Consider the following 20,128-nt stretch of genomic DNA (forward strand, 5'->3'; position numbering starts at 1 on the left):
CCGCAAACCCCCAAAATCAGAGGGGGCCATTGGGTGACCTAAGAGGTTTATGATATGTCTGCTTCGGAAAAAAAGGCATATTTTGCCCCCATCGTTAAGTGAGTCACTGATGCCAAGTGCCTGGATTTTGGTCACTCGCTGATGGGGATGGTCATATGTGCGAGGACCAGTTATAAGTCATTTTTTCCAGCGCCGGCTGAACTTTGAGCTGTCACTAAATGGATGTTTTTAAGTCGAGGACCAACTCACAAACCTTTTGAAGCGTTCGATGACTTAAGAGGACTGTTTGTTATGTGTCTGCTTCGGGGAGGGGGGAAAAAGACGTGTTTTGAACGCAGGGCTCCATTCGTATGCAAATACGGAGAAGGACTGCATACAAATCTCAGTGTAAAAGTCGATTTGGTTGCTTACCACGAAAGGTGGGGAGAATTAATGAAGAAGGAGGCGGGGATGGGAGTACTGGGGGACTCTTAGAACCAAGTTTGGATCGAGTCAGGAGCAGGTCGTGAGAAAAACTGAAGGAGGGAAATGGGGTGGAGGTAGAACCACAGCAAGGAACGAAAGCACGTGGAAGAAGCTTGAGCGGAGAGATTGAATTCTTAAGAGAGCGAAGGGGAAGAAGAAAAGAGAGCGAGGTGCGTAGGAGAGAAAGAAGGAGAAGTGGGATTATAAAATTGGATGATAGAATAACAGAGTAAGAGTTGGAAGGGACCTTGAAGATCTTCTAGCCCAACCCCCTGCACATACAGGAGATCCTATATACCATTCTGGGCAAATGTGTGTCCAATCTCTTCTTAAAAGCCTCCAGTGATGGAGCATCCACAACTTCTGGTGGCAAGGAGTTCCATTGGCTAATTGTTCTCACTCCCGGGAAATTTCACCTTAGTTCTGGGTTGCTTGGTGTACAGTTTAGCATACAGGTTTTCTTTTGAGAAAGCGTATGATAAAACGAACAGTCCTGGGTTAAGGGGTGTTTTCTGCAAATATGGACGCTGCTTGTTAACTGCATTAAAAGTGGGATATAATGGAAGGAACGCCTGGAGACTGGAGGCTAAAACATGCAAGGAACGGTTGCTGGAATTGGATATCTCTAGTTTAATGAAGAGAAGGATGAGGGGGGACATGATGGCAGTCTTCCAATATCTCAGGGGCTGCCCCAAAGAAGAGAGAGTCAAGCTATTCTCCAAAGCATCTGAGGGCAGGACAAGAAAGAACGGATGGAAACTAATCAAGGAGAGAAACAACTTAGAACTAAGGAGAAACTTCCTGACAGTGAGAACAATTAACCATTGGAACAACCTGCCTTCAGAAGCGGTGAATGCTCCAACACTGGAAGTTTTTAAGAAGAGACTGGACAGCCATTTGTCTGAAATGGTATGGGGTTTCCTGCCTGAACAGGGGGTTGGACTTGATGACCTCCAAGGTCCCTTTCAACTTTATTATTATTATTACTATTATTAATCATTTCACCATCAGCCAGATGTTCAGACTGGATTTGGCATTTTGTCTACCTATCGAGTCCTTACCCAGGACCTGGGATAGGCAGATGTGGATGTTTGATGGTATTACAGGTATCGTCGCAGGATGGAAGCAGTTCCTAGTAAGGCCGCCTTTTGCAATTGACTAATAGCAAATTTGTCAATGCCAATGGTGTTCAAGTGGTGCTCCAGTTGTTTTGGGATTGCACCCAAGGAGCCTATGACTATTGGTACTACCCTGTCTTGCTTTTGCCACAGTCTTTCTATTTGTAGGTCTTTATATTTTGTGATCTTCTCCAGTTCTTTCTCGTCTATTCTGCTGTCTCCAGGCACTGCCACATCCACTATCCAGACATTTTTGTCTTTCTTATCGACAATTGTTAAGTCCAGAGTGTTATGCTGCAGGTGCTTGTCTATTATTATTATTGTTGTTGTTGTTGTTGTCATTATTGTTATTATTGTTATTATTATGTTTGAAAATCAATCACATATTTAATAAATAGTCTTAACAGCCAGCCTGGAGTTTAAGACAGGGGTGTGCGACTTCCCCTTTGTTGCTTTGTGTATTTAAGGATATACAAGGAATGCTTATTTATTTATTTATTTATTTATTATTTATTTATGAGATTTATATACCGCTTTAAGTGCAAGCACTCTCTAAGCGGTGTACACCAGTAAGCAATGTATATATATTTTACATTGCCCCCAACAATCTGGGTCCTCATTTTACCTACCCCAGAAGGATGGAAGGCTGAGTCAACCTTGAGCCGCTGAGATTTGAACCGCTGACCTGCTGAACACAGTCAGCTAAAGTGGCCTGCAGTACTGCACTCTAACTGCTGCGCCACCTCGGCTCTTGCAATGTTGGCGGTCTGTTGGGTCAGGATCCGACCATATTTATCTGAAATGGTAGTCCTCAACTTGCAACCGTTCGTTTAGTGACCGTTCAAAGTTACAACGGTCCTGGAAGAAAAGTGACATGATTATTTTTCACACTTAATGACCGTCGTAGCCTCCCCAGGATCGTGTGCTCAAAATTCAGAGGGTTCCTCTTTACGACTGTCGCCGTGTCCCAAGATCACCTCATCCCCTTTTGCAACCTCGTGACCTGCCAAGTCAACGGGGGAACAGCCAGATCCATTTAACGACCGGGTTACTAAGCGAACAACTGCCCGCGATTCGCTTAACCACCGTGGCAGGAGAGGTCGTAAAACGGGGCAAAATTCGCTGCTCTCTCGCTTAGCCACGGGCTGGATTGGAGTCGTAAGGCGAGGACTCCCTGTGGAATTGTCTTACTCTAAAATTCCCATCGAATTGAAGGGGAATTTACTCCCAGGAAAACGAGCATGGATCTACGAGGTCGTTGTTGTTGTTGTTTTTGTCCCCTTTGCAGACATTTAAAAAGAAAGAAAGAAAGGAAAAAAGGAAGCGGACCAAACCACAAGCAATTAATTCTCAATAGTCCCCAAAGCCTGCTGAAAAAGCAAAGCTTTTACTCGTTTATTGAATGATAAAAGAGGAAGGGGATGGGGGGAAAAAAAATGCAATTCCTATCTATTTTAGGCTGTGGTTACAAATGGCCTATTGAGCAGGCCGCTTAAAGACGTTTAATTAGAAGGCAATCAATCTGTCTCCCCCCCCCCCATCCAAGGGGAAATCGTTGCTCTTCTTCGCACTGGAGGACCCAACCCTCCATTTATTTCTCTTTTTTTTCCCCCTTTAATGGAACAGGACAGCCGAGTCTTTGGCGTCGATTCTTCCCTTGCGCCAATCTGCTTTTTTTTGTTTGTTTGTTTGTTTGTTTGTTTGCGGGCTTTGCCAAAAGCTGGAAATGGAGAGAGGATGCTTCCCCTCCTCTTCTCCTCTTTGTCCTCGTCTTTCTCCTTCTTCTTCTCCTTCTCCCTCTCTTTCCCTCCTCCTCGTTCTCCTCCTCCTCCTCCTCCTCTTCTTCTTCTTTGTTTTTCTCCTTTTCCTTCTCCCCCTCTTTCCCTCCTCCGCCTCCTCCTTCTCGTTCTTCTCCTTACCCCTCTTCATTCTCCTCCTCTTTCTATTCCTCCTCCTCCTTCTTTGTCTTTCTTCTTTTCCTTTCCCCTTCCTCCTCCTCCTCTTTCTTCTTCTCTTTCTCCTCCTCCTCTTCTTCTTTGCCTTTCTCCTTTTCCTTCTCCCCCTCTTTCCCTCCTCCTCCTCCTCCTTCTCGTTCTTCTCCTTAACCCTCCTCATTCTCCTCCTCTTTCTATTCCTCCTCCTCCTCGTCGTCTTCTTTGTCTTTCTTCTTTTCCTTCTCTTTCTCCTTCTCCTTTTCCTTCTCCCCCTTTCCCTCCTCCTCCTCCTCCTTCTCCTTTCCCCTCCTCCTGTTGTTTGTCTTTCCCTTCTCCTCTTTCTCCCCCTTCTCCTTCTCCTTTCCCTTCCTCCTTCTCCTTCACCTCTCTCCTCCTCCTTGTTATCCTCCTATTTCTCCTCTTTCTCCTCCTCTTTCTCCTTCACCTCCTCCCCCTTGTCCTTCTCCCCTCCCCTCCTTCTTCCTCTCCTGCTTCCTCTTCTCCCTCCTCCTCCTTTTTCTCCTCCTCCTCCTCCTCCTCCTCCTGGTCCTTCTCTTTCCTCCTCCTTCCTCTCCTCCTCCCTCTCTTCCTCCTCCTCCTTCTCCTTTCCCTTCCTCCTCTCTCCTCCTCGTTATCCTCCTCTTTCCCTCCTCCTCCTTCTTCTCCTTTCCCTTCCTCCTCTCTCCTCCTCGTTATCCTCCTCTTTCTCCTCTTTTCCCTCCTCCTTCCTCTTTCTCCTTCTCCTCCTCCCCTCCTGCTTCCTCTTCCCCTCCTCCTTCTTTTTCTCCTCCTCCTACTCCTCCTCCTTCTCCTTTCCCTTCCTCCTCTCCTCGTTATCCTCCTCTTTCTCCTCTTTTCCCTCCTCCTTCCTTCTCTTTCTCCTTCTCCTCCTCCCCTCCTTCTTCCTCCTGCTTCCTCTTCCCCTCCTCCTTCTTTTTCTCCTCCTCCTCCTCCTCTTCCTTCTTCTTTCCCCTCCTCCTGTTCTTTGTCTTTCCCTTTTCCTTCTCCTCTTTCTCCCACTTTCTCTTCCTCTCTCCTCCTCCTCCTCCTCCTCCTCTCTCCTCCTCCTTGTTCTCCTCCTCTTTCTCCTCCTTCCTTCTCTTTCTCCTCTCCCTTGTCCTTCTCCCCCTTTCCCTCCTCCTCCTTCTCCTTTCCCCTCCTCCTCTTCTTTGTCTTTCCCCTTTCCTTCTCCTCTTTCTTCTCCTTTCCCTTCCTCCTTCTCCTCCTCCTCTCTCCTCCTTGTTATCCTCCTCTTTCCCTCCTCCTTCCTTCTTTCTCCTTCTCTTTCTCATTCTCCTCCTCCCCTTCTTCTTCCTCCTGCTTCCTCTTCCCCCTCCTTCTTTTTCTCCTCCTCCTCCTCCTCCTTCTTCTCCTTTCCCCTCCTCCCCTTCTTTGGTTTCTTTTTCCTCCTCTTTCTCCCCCTTTCCCTTCCTCTCTCCTCCTCCTCTCTCCTCCTCCTCTCTCCTCCTCCTTGTTCTCCTCCTCTTTCTTCTCTTTCTCCTCTTTCCTTCTCTTTCTCCTCTTTCTCCTCCCCCTTGTCCTTCTCCCTTCCCCTCCTTCTTCCTCTCCTGCTTCCTCTTCTCCCTCCTCCTTTTTCTCCTCCTTCCTCTCTTCCTCCTCCTGTATAATCCGAACCCAGTGCTCAGCAAAGGTGGGAGAAGGGGGAGAAAAGGTCATAAAAAGTCCCTTTTTTCAATGCTGTTGTAATTTTGAACCGTCACTAAACGAACAGCCGTCAGTCCTCGTCAAGTACCCCCTGCAGGGATTCCTCAGCTTAACACACCGTTCCTTGAACGATTGCTCAAAGTCACAACACCCGTAAACCCCCCCCCCGACTTGTGACAGGTCCTCATACTCACGACCATCACAGCATCCCATAATCCAAGAGGCGGTAAAATGGGTCGGGACTCACAGGACATCCCCCGTCTTTTGCGCCAGAGGTTCTGCTCCCAGTTGGGTCTACGAGGAAAGCATTTTGAGGTCCTTTTATAGAGTTGCCTCTGCATTCGATCCCCTTTGATTCGTTTCTGATCCCGTAATCCTCCTCGTTTCAGCCTCCAGGGGCACTTCTTAAACTCCCAATTTCGACGGCGTTCCGCTCCCTCCCGTGTTTTTCCCGACCTACCTTTTGCAGCACAACAATGTCAGATTCTTTCAGCGTAAACTTCTGGCAACAAATTACCTTCCACCCACTCACTCCCTTCTCTCTCTGCCCCCTTGCATATCTTAAAAATTCTTCCCTCCCTCTCCCGTCTTTGGGGAACGTCATCCATAAATTCATCCAGGCCATCTGGGTTTCCCCCCCACACGCACATTTACAAAAAAATCTGCCATTCTTCACTCCGTTTTCCCTCCCGGCTTAGCCTTCGGTAGGTTAAAAGGTTCAGATCAATCCTCTTCGTTGCATGGTACAATCTCTCAAGCATTCACTGCAAATCGTTTGGAAAGCCCCTCGGAGGTCATCTAGTCCAGGGCTTTTCAACCGGTGGTACGGGTACCACCTGTGGTACATTGGCACCTGGCAGGTGGTACGTGACCATCCTAGAAAAGTGGTAGCGGGGGAGGGGAATGAGCTGAACCGGTGGCAGCACCGCACAAGTTTGAACGAGAGACGGCTGGAGCTGCAGGGCTGTCGGGGCTCAGCGGAAGCAACAGGATCAGTACCGCTTTCCACCTGATCGGCACTTCTTCAGGGCTGTCAGGGCTCAGTGGAAGTGCCAGGATCAGCGCCAGGCTCCAGCTGGAGCTCGGCGCTGATCCCGGTGCTTCTGCTGAGCCCTGAAGAAGCACCGATCAGCTGGAAAGCAGCACTGACCCTGGTGCTTCTGCTGAGCCCAGAAGAAGCCCCGATCAGCTGGAATGTTGCAGTCTCTCCAGGGTCTTGTGATTTACATTCAGAGGCTTGGCAACTGATTCATATTAATGACGGTCACAGTGTCCCAGGCTCATGTGAAGTGACCAAAACCTGCTGCAACCACCCAGCAGACGGGGGGAATAAAAACCAACCCCCCCCACCCCCGCTGCCAATCCTCAACAGAAATGCTCACAACAATGAAAACCTCGGACAGGAGGAAGAGCGCCGCCTGGTGGGCAGGCAGGTGTCTTGCTCGGCTGTGGCTTGGGGGCTACTTTTTTCAGTGCCATTGTAACTTCGAACAGTCACTAAGCAAACTGTTTTAAGTCGAGGACTACCTGTACTTTATCACTTTTTTCCTTTTTTGGGGGGTCATCAAATTTTTGACACCTTGCCAGGTGACGGGTGGTCCTCAGATGTTGCCGTATCCTCAAAGTGGTACAATGGGTGAAAAGGTTGAAAAGCCCTGTTCTAGTCCAACCCCCTGCTCAGGCAGGCAACCCAGTGCCATTCCAGACAAACGTCCCTTTCAACTATTCTACGTTCTGCGTACTACGGCTGCGGGGTTGACGTCCCCCAAGTAAATCTAGAGCCACAAGGTGTGTTGAAAGAGAGACACCTTGACGGCTGTTGAAACAAGGAGCTCTTTTTCTGCCCTCTCACCCAAGCCGAGGACGGTATTGGTCGGGGACGGTATTGGAAACGGTAACCTCATCCTGCCAACTGAGAGCCTGGCCTCCCCCCCCCCCAAGTGGGTGTCCTGTGAAGCACTGGGACTCCCGGGTGGAAAAATGCATCCGGCACGGCTGCGGAACGAGAAGGAGAGACGGTGGTAATCCGAGCCGGGAGCTTGAGAAGAGGACTGCCGCCTTGCTGGGAAGAAAGCAGAGCTGGAGAGAGAGGGAGAAGGAGGGAGAACGGCGAGCAAAGGACGATTTAAGAGGCTCGGCGAGATCAGGTGGCACAGAGAGGACGAAGTGGATTTGGGTTTTTTTGCCCGAAAAAAAAAAAAACAGAAAAAGAAGATCCGGAGACTGTTGGACAAAGAACGAGATTTGTCCGAGGAATTTGGCAGAGGAGGGAAGGCCGAACGGAGTTCGCTGTGGCCTCGGGGTGGGAGCGAGCGGGTCAGCGCCTGGCGAATAAGCCTGACCCTTGGCCAGGCGCCCCAATTGCTCCGTGGATGGATATTAGACAGATCAAGAGTTGATGGCCAGTTGACCCTAAGAGGAATCCTTTCTCTGGTGCCCAAGCTGGATCTGCCGCTCCCGGTGAGCTCAGAAAGGTAATTCTGATTGCAGGTGAGAATTGAGCCAGGGAAAGGGGACGGGGGTCGGTGTTCCAGTGTCTCAGGGGCTGCCCCAAAGAAGAGGCAGTCAAGCTATCTGCCAGAGCACCGGAAGGCAGGACAAGAAGCAACGGATGGAAACTCATCAAGGAGAGAAGCAACCTAGAACGAAGGAGAAACTTCCTGAACAGTTAGAACAATTAGCCAGTGGAACTCCTTGCCTCCAGAAATTGTGAATGCTCCAACACTGGACGTCTTTAAGAAGAAACTGGACAGCCATTTGTCTGAGATGGTACAGGGTTTCCTGCCTGAGCAGCAAGGGGTTGGAGTAGATGACATCCAAGGTCCCTTCCGGCTCTTGTTATTCTGGTATTCTGTCCTGTCGTTCTGTCTTTCTGGTGGTTGCCCCAAAATGCAGGCTTAGGAAATCTATGGCTGGTTAGTCGTTTGCAGGGAGATGGGGAAGGCTGTTGTGGCCCACATTGTATAAGGTAGTCCTCGACTTAGGACCACAACTGAGCCCAAGCTTTCTGTTGCTAAGCGAGACAGCCGTTCAGTGAGTTCGGCCCCATTTTAAAACCTTTCTTGCCACCGTCGTCACGTGAATCCCTGCTGTTGTCAAGGTAGTAAGATGGCTGTTAAGTGAATCTGGCTCCCTCCAGGGGCTTTGCTTGTCCGAAGGTCGCAAAAGGGGATCATAGAACACCGGGACGCTGCAACCCTCATAAGTATGAACCAGTTGCCGATCGTCTGAACTTTGTTCACGTGACCCTGGGGATGCTCCAATGGTTGTAAGTGTGAAAAAGTGTCATAAGTCATAAGAGAGAGAGATAATAGACAGATGATAGATAGATAGATAGATAGATAGATAGATAGATAGATAGATAGATGATAGATTAGATAGATGGATGGATGGATGGATGGTAGAGAAAGAAAGATGATAGATAGATAGATAGATAGATAGATAGATAGATAGATAGATAGATAGATAGATAGATAGATGGATGGATGGATGGACGGACAGATGGAAGATAAAGAAAGATAATGGGTAGATAGATGATAGATAGATAGATAGATAGATAGATAGATAGATAGATAGATAGATAGGGTAGATGATAGATAGATATAGATTAGAGAGAAATGATAGATAAATAGATGATAGATAGAGAGAGAGAGAGAGAGAGAGAGGGATGGATGGATGGATGGATGGACAGATGGAAGATAGAGAAAGAAAGATGATGGATGGATGGATGGATGGATGGATGGACGGACAGATGGAAGATAAAGAAAGATAATGGATAGATAGATGATAGATAGATAGATAGATAGATAGATAGATAGATAGGGTAGATGATAGATATAGATTAGAGAGAAATGATAGATAAATAGATGATAGATAGATAGAGAGAGAGAGAGAGGGATGGATGGATGGATGGATGGATGGATGGATGGATGGATGGATGGATGGATGGACAGATGGAAGATAGAGAAAGAAAGATGATGGATGGATGGATGGATGGATGGATGGATGGATGGACAGATGGAAGATAGAGAAAGAAAGATAATAGATAGATAGAGAGAGAGAGATGATAGGGAGATAGAGAGATGATAGATAGATAGATAGATAGATAGATAGATAGATAGATAGATAGTTGATAGATAGATAAGATAGATAGATTAGATAGATGATAGATTAGAGAGAGAGAGGGATAGATAGAATGATAGGTAGGTAGGTAGGTAGGTAGGTAGGTAGATAGATAGATAGATAGATAGATAGATAGATAGATAGATAGATAGATAGATAGATAGATAGACAGACAGATGATAGACAGACAGATAGAAGAAAGAAGTGAGAGAGATGGATGGATGGATGGAGTGACAGTTTCTTATGCACGGCTAATTTTCAAAGACACATACCGGGAGATGCATTTTTCCTGTCACGTCTAAGTTATCTGTTTTTCTAAGCCCATCCAAACTTTTCAATGTTAACGATTGTTTAAAATGATTTATTTCGCACAATTGGGCTCCCCGGGCAGCTTTTAAATATGAAAGCTTAAGCTTCATCCGGAGAGCCAAAATCTATAAGGGCTGCAACATTTAGAGGTATTTAAAAGTACATATGATTAATACAATTAGTCTCTAGTCAGAGATTTCAAAAAATGTCCTCCGTGTGTTACGTTAAGATTCAGGCGCTCATTCCGGAGAACAGGGGAGGAAGGGATCTGCAATCCCAGACTCTCGAACGCAGCAACTCAGCTGAAGGGGGAAAAAATTGCATATTTTGGAGCAAATCCTGTCTGGTTGCCTGCCCCTGACTGGGGTAGGAGAGGGGGGGGCAAGTGTGCAAGGACCCTGTGTGGTTGTAGGGGTGAAGGTGCCAGCTTAGAAACCAGGAGACTGTGATTTCTAGTCCCGCCTTAGGCATGAAAGCCAGCTGGTTGACTTTCAGCCAACCACTAGGAGACGGTGAGTTCTAGTCCCGCCTTGAAAGCCGTCTGTGAGATTTTAGGCCAATCACCAGGAGACGGTGATTTCTAGTCCCGCCTTAGGCATGAAAGCCAGCTGGTTGACTTTCAGCCAACCACTAGGAGACAGTGAGTTCTAGTCCCGCCTTGAAAGCCGTCTGTGAGATTTTAGGCCAATCACCAGGAGACTGTGATTTCTAGTCCCGCCTTAGGCATGAAAGCCAGCTGGTTGACTTTCAGTCAACCACTAGGAGACGGTGAGTTCTAGTCCCGCCTTGAAAGCCATCTGTGAGATTTTAGAAACAATCACCAGGAGACGGTGAGTTTTAGTCCCACCTTAGGCATGAAACTGGCTGGGAGATGTTGTGTCAATCGCCAGGAGACTGTGAGTTCTAGTCCTACCTTAAGCCTGAAAGCCAGCTGGGAGACTGGGGGCCAATTACCAGGAGACGGTGAGTTTATTTATTTATTTATTTCTAAAATTTATATGCCGCCCAATCCCAAGGGACTCAGGGCAGCGTACAAAATTAAAACAATAATATGACAATAAAACAATAAAATAAATACATTCATACAGCGTGTCCGCTGTGAGTTCTAGTCCCGCCTTAGGTGTAAAAGCCAGCTGGGATACTTTGAGACAATGGCCAAGAGACGGTGAATTCTAGTCCTGCCTTAGGCCTGAAAGCCAGCTGGGAGACTTTGAGCAAATGAACAGGAGATGGTGAGTTCTAGTCCCGGCTTAATAATAATAATAAAATTGGAAGGGACCTTGGAGGTCATCTAGTCCAACCCCCTGCTCAGGCAGGAAACCCTATACCATTTTGGACAAATGGCTGTCCAGTCTCTTCTTAAAAACTTCCAGTGTTGGAGCATTCACCGCTTCTGGAGGCAGGTTGTTCCACTGGTGAATTGTTCTCACTGTCAGGAAGTTTCTCCTTAGTTCTAGGTTGCTTCTCTCCTTGGTTAGTTTCCATCCATTGCTTCTTGTTCTGCCTTCAGGAGCTTTGGATGATGATGATAATAATAATAACAATAACAATTAATAATAATAAAAGTTGGAAGGGACCTTGGAGGTCATCTAGTCTAACCCCCTGCTCAAGCTGGAAGCCCTACACCGTTTCAGACAAATCATAAAGGCAGGATCAAAACCAAATAAATAAGAATAATGAGGCCGCTCCATTGCAAGCCGGTGGCAGGGGGGGGGGGGACTTGTCTGCAGTTCTTCAGCCTGGGAGCAAACAAAGCGGAAAAACGGAAGCTGCCTTGGGCCGGAGGCCAAACCCGTGTCTCCGTGGGATGCATCCCCTCTTGATTTAAAGGCCCTTTAAACAGCCATCTCAAGCAGGCACACGTCCTCCCCACAGGGGGTCACATGGGCAAGCAGGGGGTGTGACAAAGGAGGATGGAGACAAACCATAATTTACGGGCCTGGGGCACCAGCCCTTCACACACACACACACACACACACACAAAAAAAAAACCAATTTGCAAAGGATGCAAATGACAGAGCATAAATCTTCACTCGCCCGGAGCTGTGTGTGGCACCGTTTTTTTCCCCCAGCCTTTAAATCTTTTCCTAGCCCACACCTTGCTCCTATCTCTGGCTTAATCATGGTTTAGCAGTCAGGCCCCTGCCCAAATATGCAGACCCTTCCAATGGGGTATCTCAGTCCCTCCCCCTTGTCTATTGTTGCAACCATCCTTTCATTTAGACGTTTTTGAACCAGTAACTAGTGCCCGTGTTTAAAGGGGATGCAGTCCGATTCTTTCTGCCCGCCCCTTAAAATGAGGTTTCTCAACCTTGGCTCCTTTTAGACACGTGGACTTCAACTCCCAGAATCCCCTCGGAAGCCGGGGATTCTGGGAGCAGGAGAGAAGATATAGATCAGCCATATTTATTTATTTTTTTTAATAAATTTCCTTGCAGGAACAATTCCTTAAGAGTCTCCCTATAGGTAGAAGTACTGTTTACTTGCTCTCTACTTCATCCTTCCTCCCTGTTGTAATTTGGAAAGGTCACTAAATGCACGGTTGTAAGTTGAGGACTGCCTGTAGCTCCTCCCCTCCCCTCTCCACTTTCCCTTATCCTTCCTTCCTTCTCTCTCTTCCATCTCCTTCCATCTCTCCCTCCCATCTTTCTTCCCCTTCCTCTCATTTCCTTCCTTCTTTTCTTCCTCTCTTCCTTCCCTCGCTCCTTTTCTCACTTCTATCTCCTTCCTCCCTCCCTTCCTTTTCTCACTTTCATCTCCTTCCTTCCCCCTCCCATCTTTTTTCTTCCTTTCTTCCCCTTCCTCCCTTTTTCATTCCTTCCCTCCCTCCCTCCTTTTCTCACTTTCATCTCCTTCCTTCTTCTCTCCCTTCCTTTTCTCCCCTCCCTCCCTTTTCCTTCCTTCCTTCCTTCCTTCTTTCCTTCCTTCCCTCCCTCTTTTTCTCACTTCCATCTCTTCCCCTCCCTCCTTCCTTCCTTCCTTCCTTCCTTCTAAGATGACATTTCCGCATCTCAAATACGATAACCCTTAATCTTGGAATGAAAAAAAAAAAAAAGGCTGCTTTCACACCAGTTTGGGGAGGGGGGAAGACCTCACTCATCTTGTATAAGAAAAAGCAGCATGTTCCTAGTTCTCAAGGAACATACCCAAGGGAGGGGTCTAAGCGTGAGCCATTCTAAGATGACATTCCTACATCTCAAACCCCGCCCAACAACACCCTTCCCCAAGGCCGTCTCCATCATACTAAACCTGGCTGCCATTTTGACTTTTTTGACCTACCTCCTCTGCCTTGCGCTCTCCACCCCCACCCCACCCCGGTCCAGGTAAGGCAGAAACAACAGGCACCAATTAACTATAGTGGGAGGGTCAAAAATTAAATTACTTCCAGAATTTATTTAAAAAAAAAAAACGGGGAACACAAATGATGATGATGATGATGATGATGATGATGATGATGATGATGATGATAATAATAATAATAAAGTTGGAAGGGACCTTGGAGGGCATCTAGTCCAACCCCCTGCTCAGGCAGGAAACCCTATACCATTTCAGACAAATGCCTGTCTAGTCTCTTCTTAAAAACTTCCAGTGTTGGAGCATTCACCGCTTCTGGAGGCAGGTTGTTCCACTGGTTAATTTTTCTCACTGTCAGGAAATTTCTCCTTAGTTCTAGGCTGCTTCTCTCTTTGATTAGTTTCCATCCGTTGCTTCTTGTCCTGCCTTCAGGGGCTTTGGATAATAGCTTGACTCCCTCTTCTTTGGGGCAGCCCCTGAGATATTGGAAACATTGCTATCCTGTCCCCCCTTGTCCTTCAATCAATCAGTCAGTCAGTCAGAATAGAGCTGGAAGGGACCTTGGAAGTCATCTAGTCCAACCCCCTGCTCAAGCAGGAAACCCTGCATCTTCCTTCTTTCCCTCCCTCCCTCCCTCCCTCCCTTCCTTCCTTCCCTCCCTCTCTCCTTCTTTCCTTCCCTCCCTCTCTGCTTCCTTCCTTCCCTCCCTCTCTGCTTCCTTCCTTCCCTCCCTCTCTCCTTCCTTCCTTCTCTCACTCTCTCCTTCCTTCCCTCCCTTCCTTCCTTCCCTCCCTCTCTCCTTCCTTCCCTCCCTCCCTCCCTTCCCTCCCTCTGTGCTTCCTTCCTTCCCTCTCTCCTTCCTTCCTTCTCTCCCTCTTTCCTTCCTTCCCTCCCTTCCTTCCTTCCTCCCTTCCCTCCCTCCCTCCCTTCCTTCCCTCCCTCTCTGCTTCCTTCCTTTCCCTCTCTCCTTCCTTCCTCCCCTCTCCTTCCTTTCCCTTCCTCCCTCCCTCTCTGCTTCCTTCCTTCCCTCTCTCCTTCCTTTCCTCCCTCTCTCCTTCCCTCCCTCCTCCTTCCCTCCCCTCTGCTTCCTTCCTTCCTCTCTCCTTCCTTTCCCTCCCTCTCTCCTTCCTTCCCTCCCTTCCTTCCCTCCCTCTCTGCTTCCTTCCTTCCCTCTCTCCTTCCTTTCCCTCCCTCTCTCCTTCCCTCCCTCCCACTCCTTCCCTCCCTCCCTCCCTTCCTTCCTTCCCTCTCCTTCCTGCCTCCCTCTCTCCTTCCTTCCTTCTCTCCCTCTCTCCTTCCTTCCCTCTTTTCCTTCCCTCCCTCTCTCCTTCCTTTCTTCTTTCCCTCCCTCTCTCCTTCCTTCCTTCCCTCCCACTCCTTCCTTCCCTTCCTCTCTCCTTCCTTCCTTCTTTCCTTCCTCAGGAAGGAAACCCCATACCTACCTACCTTCAACTCCCAGAATTCCGCAGCCAGGAAGTGGCTTGCCCTGTCAATGTTGAGGTTTTTTTTTTTCTTGTAGGTAGTTTCTTGATTAGCCTGGTTACTGACTGATTGTTTATCTGAGGCGGTGGCGGCAAACAACTTTATATAAACAGGGAGCAAATTCCACTCCCTTCTAGCTCTGATGATGTTCCCTGGTTGGGTCAAGAAACGTTTGTAAGCAAACAATCAAGCTCAGAGAGCACTAAGGACACCACAGTCCTCCTCCTCCTCCTCTTCCTCCTTCTCTTCTTCTTCCTCCTCCTCCTCCTCCTCCTCCTCTCCACAAACCCCATTCTCTTCTAGCCCTGATGGTGTTACCTAGTTGAGTCATGAAACGTCTGCAAGGAAACCAAGTGCAGATAGTATTAACTACCCCACAGTCCTTTTCTTTCTCCTCCTCCTCCTCTTCCTCCACCTCCTCTTCCTCCTTCTCTTCCTCTTCCTCCTCCTCCTCCACCTCCTCCCCACAAACCCCACATTCCCTTCTAACCACTGATGAGGTTACCTAGTCGGGTAGTGAAACGTCAGCCAGCACGGCGCCAAACGCAGGGAGCACCCCAAACCCCAAGAGTTCAACCTTGAGATTGAACAAAGATTCCCTTCGCCCGGCGTGTCAGCGAAGGAAACAAGTTATTCTTCTCTAAAATGTAGAAATGTAATTGTAGAAATGTAATGCCGTTGGATGAGACTGTCTGTTGATGGTTTGTTAACCAGACTTGTTGTTGTGGTTCCGGCTAAGGAAACACTTCCAAGAACTTCCAGGCATTGATTTCCCTAAAAGTCTTGCTTTGACACTTGTTTTTGTTTTGTGAGGATCAAATTTGGGTTTTTTTTTTAAATCTCACATCAGTAAGAACGGCCTAACTCACTCTGAGAGCCGCCGAGCTGTGGTTGAGCCGAGCTGAGCAGGACCTTTGGCATCCAGTCGCAAAGGGGGTGTGGGTGTGCGGAGCGTACAGTTTGCTTGACTTGGCAGGTTTCCCCTCGGAGAGAGGGGATTAATTGCTAAAATCAATATTTGTGTCTAGGGCGTTTGTTTTTAATTTGCTACCTTGCTCATTTCTTCGGCAACTGCTGGCGCTCCCCCAGAAAAAGGGGTTATTCAGAGCAGTGGAAAAACAGAACAAATCTTTTCTGTTCTCGTGACAGCTGAGGAGGAGGAGGGGGGAGCGAAATCGGAGCACGGATTCTGCAAGACGCAGGGGTCAAAATGAGCGTGTCTTCCCCCCATCTTCTCTCTCTCTCTTTCCTCTCTCTCTCTCTCTCTCTATCTATCTATCGCTCTCCTTCCTCTCTCTCTCTTTCTCTCTCCTCTCTCTCTCTTTCTCTCTCTCTCTCCTCCCTTTCTCTCTCTCCTTCCTCTCTCTCTCTCTTTCTCGTTCTCTCTTTTTTCTCTCTCTCTCCTTCCTCTCTCTATCTTTCTCTCTCTCTCCTTCCTCTCTTTCTCTCTCTCTCTCTCCTTCCTCTCTCTTTCTCTCTCTCTCTTTCTCTCTCTCCTTTCTCTCTCTCTCTCTCTTTCTATTTCTCTTTTTTCTCTCTCTCCTTCCTCTCTCTCTCTCCTTCCTCTCTCTCCTTCCTCTCTCTCTCTCCTTCCTCTCTCTCTCTCCTTCCTCTCTCTCTCTCTCTCCTTCTTCTCTCTCTCCTCTCTCTCTCTTTCTCTCTCTCTCTCCTCCCTTTCTCTCCTCCCTCTCTCTCTTTCTCTCTCTCCTTCCTCTCTCTCTCTCTCTTTCTCTTTTTTCTCTCTCTCCTTCCTCTCTCTCCTTGCTCTCTTTCTCTCTCCTTCCTCTCTCCCTCTCTTTCTCTCTCTCTCTCTCTCCTTCCTCTCTCTCTCTTTCTCTCTCTCCTTTATCTCTCTCTCTCTCTTTCTCTTTCTCTTTTTCTCTCTCTCTCCTTCCTCTCTCTCTCTCCTTCCTCTCTCCCTCTCTTTCTCTCTCTCTCTCTCTCCTTCCCCCCTCTCTCTCTTTCTCTCTCTCTCTCTCCTCCCTCTCTCTTTCTCTCTTTCTCTCTCTCCTTCCTCTCTCTCTCTTTTTCTTTCTCTCTTTTTTCTCTCTCTCCTTCCTCTCTCTCTCTCTCCTTCCTCTCTTTCTCTCTCCTTCCTCTCTCTCTCTCTCTCTCTCCTTCCCCCCCTCTCTCTCCTTCCTCTCTCTCTCTCTCTCCTTCTTCTCTCTCTCCTCTCTCTCTCTTCCTTTCTCTCTCTCTTTCTCTTTCTCTCTTTTTTCTCTCTCTCTTCTTCCTCTCTCTCTCTCTTTCTCTCTCTCTCTTTCCCTCTCTCTCTCTCTCTCTCTCTCTCTCTCTCTCTCTCTCTCCCCTTCCTCTCTGCTTTCTCTCTGCCAGAAAGCCTTCAAATGAGTCAGCAGACCAAGGAAGTCTGGCTGGAAGGAATATCTCTAATCTGCTTTCCTGCCCCCTATACACACATTCCACCACCACCACCACCACCACCACCACCACCCCGTTCTTCAAGGTTTGGACTACAATTCCCAGAAGCCCAAGCGAGCAAAGCCACGCTTTGCTGAACAGTTGATGTTCAGAATTCAGTTCTGTTCTAATGCAAGGTAATGAAACGTGTGGAAGGCCTGGGGGGACGAGGGGAAGAGATGCAAGCTAAAAAAATTTTTTTAAAAAAATTGGAGAATAGAGGCAGGAGCCCCTAGGGCAGGAGTAGGCAACCTTGGCTCTTTTATGACTCATGGACTGTAGTGTGTAGTGGGGTGCCCCAGGGCTTGGTTCTAGGCCCAGTGCTCTTCAACATCTTCATCAACGATCTGGACAAGGAGATAGATGGGGAACTCATCAAATTTGCAGACGACACCAAGCTGGCAGGAATAGCCAACACTCCAGAATACAGGCTTAAGATACAGAAGGATCTGGACAGACTTGAACACTGGGCGCTATCTAACAAAATGAAATTCAAGGGTGAAAAAAGCAAGGTTCTACATTTAGGCAAGCAAAACCAAATGCACAGGTATAGTATAGGGGGCACCTTGCTCAATAGTAGCAACTGTGAGAGGGATCTTGGAGTCCTAGTGGACAATCATTTAAATAGGAGCCAGCCGTGTGCTGCAGTTGCCAAAAAAGCCAACACAGTGCTGGGCTGCATTAACAGGGGGATAGAATCAAGATCATGGGAAGTATTAATACCACTTTACAATGCCTTGGTAAGGCCACACTTGGAATCCTGCATCCAGTTTTGGTCACCGTGATGTTGAGACTCTAGAAAGAGTGCAGAGAAGAGCAACAAAGATGGAATTGGATATGTCTAGTTTAATGAAGAAAAGGACGAGGGGGACATCATAGCACCTCTTCCAGTATCTCAGGGGCTGCCACAAAGACGAGGGAGTCAACCTATCCTCCAAAGCGCCGGAAGGCAGGACAAGAAGCAATGGATGGAAACTAATCAAGAAGAGAAGCAACCTAGAACTAAGGAGAAACTTCCTGACAGTGAGAACAATTAACCAGTGGAACAACCTGCCTCTAGAAGCGGTGAATGCTCCAACACTGGAAGTTTTTAAGAAGAGACTGGACAGCCATTTGTCCGAAATGGTATAGGGTTTCCTGCCTGAGTAGGGGGTTGGACTAGATGACCTCCAAGGTCCCTTCCAACTTTATTACTATTACTACTACTACTACTACTACTACTACTACTACTACTACTACTACTACTACTACCAGAATTCCTGAGCCAGTCTGGCTCAGCTTGGAAACCTCTCCCTTTCCCCTCAGCATGGCTGGCTCAGGAATTCTGGGAGTTGAAGTCCGCAAGTCATGAAGGGGCCATAGTTCCCCAATGCTGGCTCAGGAATTCTGGGAGTTGAAGTCCACGAGGGCCGCAGAGAAAGAAACTGAGGAAGGATCCGCCCTAAGGGATCAAGCAGTTAAAAGTGGGGTCCTTGGGGGGAGGGTCTCTGAGCTGGGTGGTTTTCTTGCAGACGTTTCGTGACCCAGCTAGGTAACCTCATCAGTGCTAGAAGGGAGTCAGTGGGGTTTGTGGAGAGGAGGAGGAGGATTGTGGAGTCTTTGGTGCTCTCTGAGCTTGGTTGTTTCCTTGCAGACATTTCATGACCCAACTAGGTAACATCATCAGTTCTAGAAGGGAATAGGGTTTGCTCCTTGCTTATATACAGTGGTTTGCCACTACCAATTCAGACAAACCATCATATAGTAACAGTGAGGAGGAGGAGAGGAGGAGGTGACTGTGGGATCCTGGTGCCTCTCTGAACTTGTCGTTTGCTTGCAGACATTTCATTACCTAACTAAGTAACCTCATCAGAGCTAGAAGCTAGAAGTGTGGGGTTTGTGGAGAGGAGGAGGAGGAGGAGGAGGGGGAGGAGGAGGAGGAGGAGGAGGAGGAGGAGGAGGAGGAGATGATTGTGGGATCCTGGTGCTCTCTGAGCTTGTTTGCTTGCAGACTTCTCATTACCTAACTAAGTATCATCAGTGTTAGACATTAGTGGGGTTTGTGGAGAGGAGGAGGAGGAGGACGACGACGATGACGACGACGACTGTGGGGTGCTCGGTGCACTCTGAGCTTGATTGTTTTCTTGCAGACATTTCATTACCCAACTAGGTAACATCATCAGTGCTAGTTACCTAGTTAAACATGGAGGCTGGACATTTGTACTTTCTGATTTGCCAGATTCTGCTAGTGTAGCTTTACAATATAGTAGAATTAGTTCCTCAAGTCCTATTTCCTATCTAGTTTCCCCGGGAGGGCTGACGTCGAGACAGAAAAATTGTACGGGAGGTAGAGCAAAATCTGATTTTTGTTGGGACTGCTAAACAAAGCAGCCCCTTTGCAAGTGTGGTGTTCCGAAAAGAGAAAAAAATATATAAACTGTGTGTCCTTGTGTATACAGCATTGCAAATGCAGACTGCAAAACACCTGTGTTTAACTCCGACTTCCGTTTGTGATGCAAATTTACCTTTTTTTTAAAAAAAAAAACAGACTTCAAAATCATCCTCTTAGTCGGTTTTCCGCGAGATTGGGTGGTTGGTAGTTCTCTGCATGAATTCGACTGCATCTTCTTTCTGGCCCTCAGTTGTAAAGCAAGGGAGAAAAGATTATTTTCCACTGGTTTGTTTTTTTTTATGCTCCCTGTGGCGACACCAAAAAGGAACTTGGCGCAAAACATCAGCGTGTGGAGTTGTGTTGTTTTTCTGAGTGGCTGAGAACATTTCAAAGGATTGTTTGGAATTGAGGAGATTAAGACAATTGCTCTAGGTTGCTTGGGAGGTTCAGTTAAAACCACCCTGTGCCTTGTGTAAAGTTGTAAATGATCCGGATAACGTGTAATTTTTGCTCGGCTTTAAAGATCTTTCTACTGGTTCTTGCAGGGATTTGAAAAAATAGGGATGAGAAAATAGTCCTTGTGATCATAATGATAGACAAGGGCCGTGACTCAGCGATAAGGTAGTATTTTACATTGTAAGACACGCATCAACAGCGTGATACACGATCACCTGAAGCGTTAGTATTGCTTTACAAGGCCTCGGTAAGGCCACACTTGGAATACTGAATCCAGTTTTGGTCACCACGATGTAAAAAAGATGCTGAGACTCTAGAACAGTGATTCTCAACCTTTCTAATGCCGTGACCCCATAATACAGTTCCCCATGTTGTGGTGACCCTCAAGTGGGTGTGGCCACCAATAAGAGGGAGTAGGACAGCTAGGGAAAAGGGAAAAAAAATGGTGGACAGCATGGTTTGGCGACCCCGTGAAATGGTCATTCGACCCCAAA

At 47.6% G+C, this 20,128-nt stretch overlaps 1 protein-coding gene across 7 annotated transcripts in view; it reads left to right on the forward strand.

Annotated features, from left to right (window-relative positions):
* SEMA6B (semaphorin 6B) overlaps positions 1–20,128 on the forward strand; it is a 214,499-nt gene that overhangs the window by 79,993 nt on the left and 114,378 nt on the right. For 2 of the 7 annotated variants that reach the window (XM_039326973.1, XM_039326967.1), the window contains exon 1: positions 16,861–16,944. The exons of 4 other annotated variants lie outside the window; for them this stretch is intronic. In XM_039326973.1, the coding sequence (XP_039182907.1) occupies positions 16,938–16,944 (7 nt within the window). In that variant the 5' untranslated portion in view covers positions 16,861–16,937. Of the gene's footprint in view, positions 1–6,672; positions 7,657–16,860; positions 16,945–20,128 lie in introns of those variants that run through there. One more of the 7 variants, XM_039326971.1, reaches the window with a different exon arrangement.

The sequence above is a fragment of the Crotalus tigris genome, unplaced genomic scaffold (genome assembly GCF_016545835.1).
Source record: "Crotalus tigris isolate CLP2741 ecotype Arizona unplaced genomic scaffold, ASM1654583v1 scf7180000024348.693503, whole genome shotgun sequence".
Taxonomy (NCBI): Eukaryota; Metazoa; Chordata; class Lepidosauria; order Squamata; family Viperidae; genus Crotalus; species Crotalus tigris.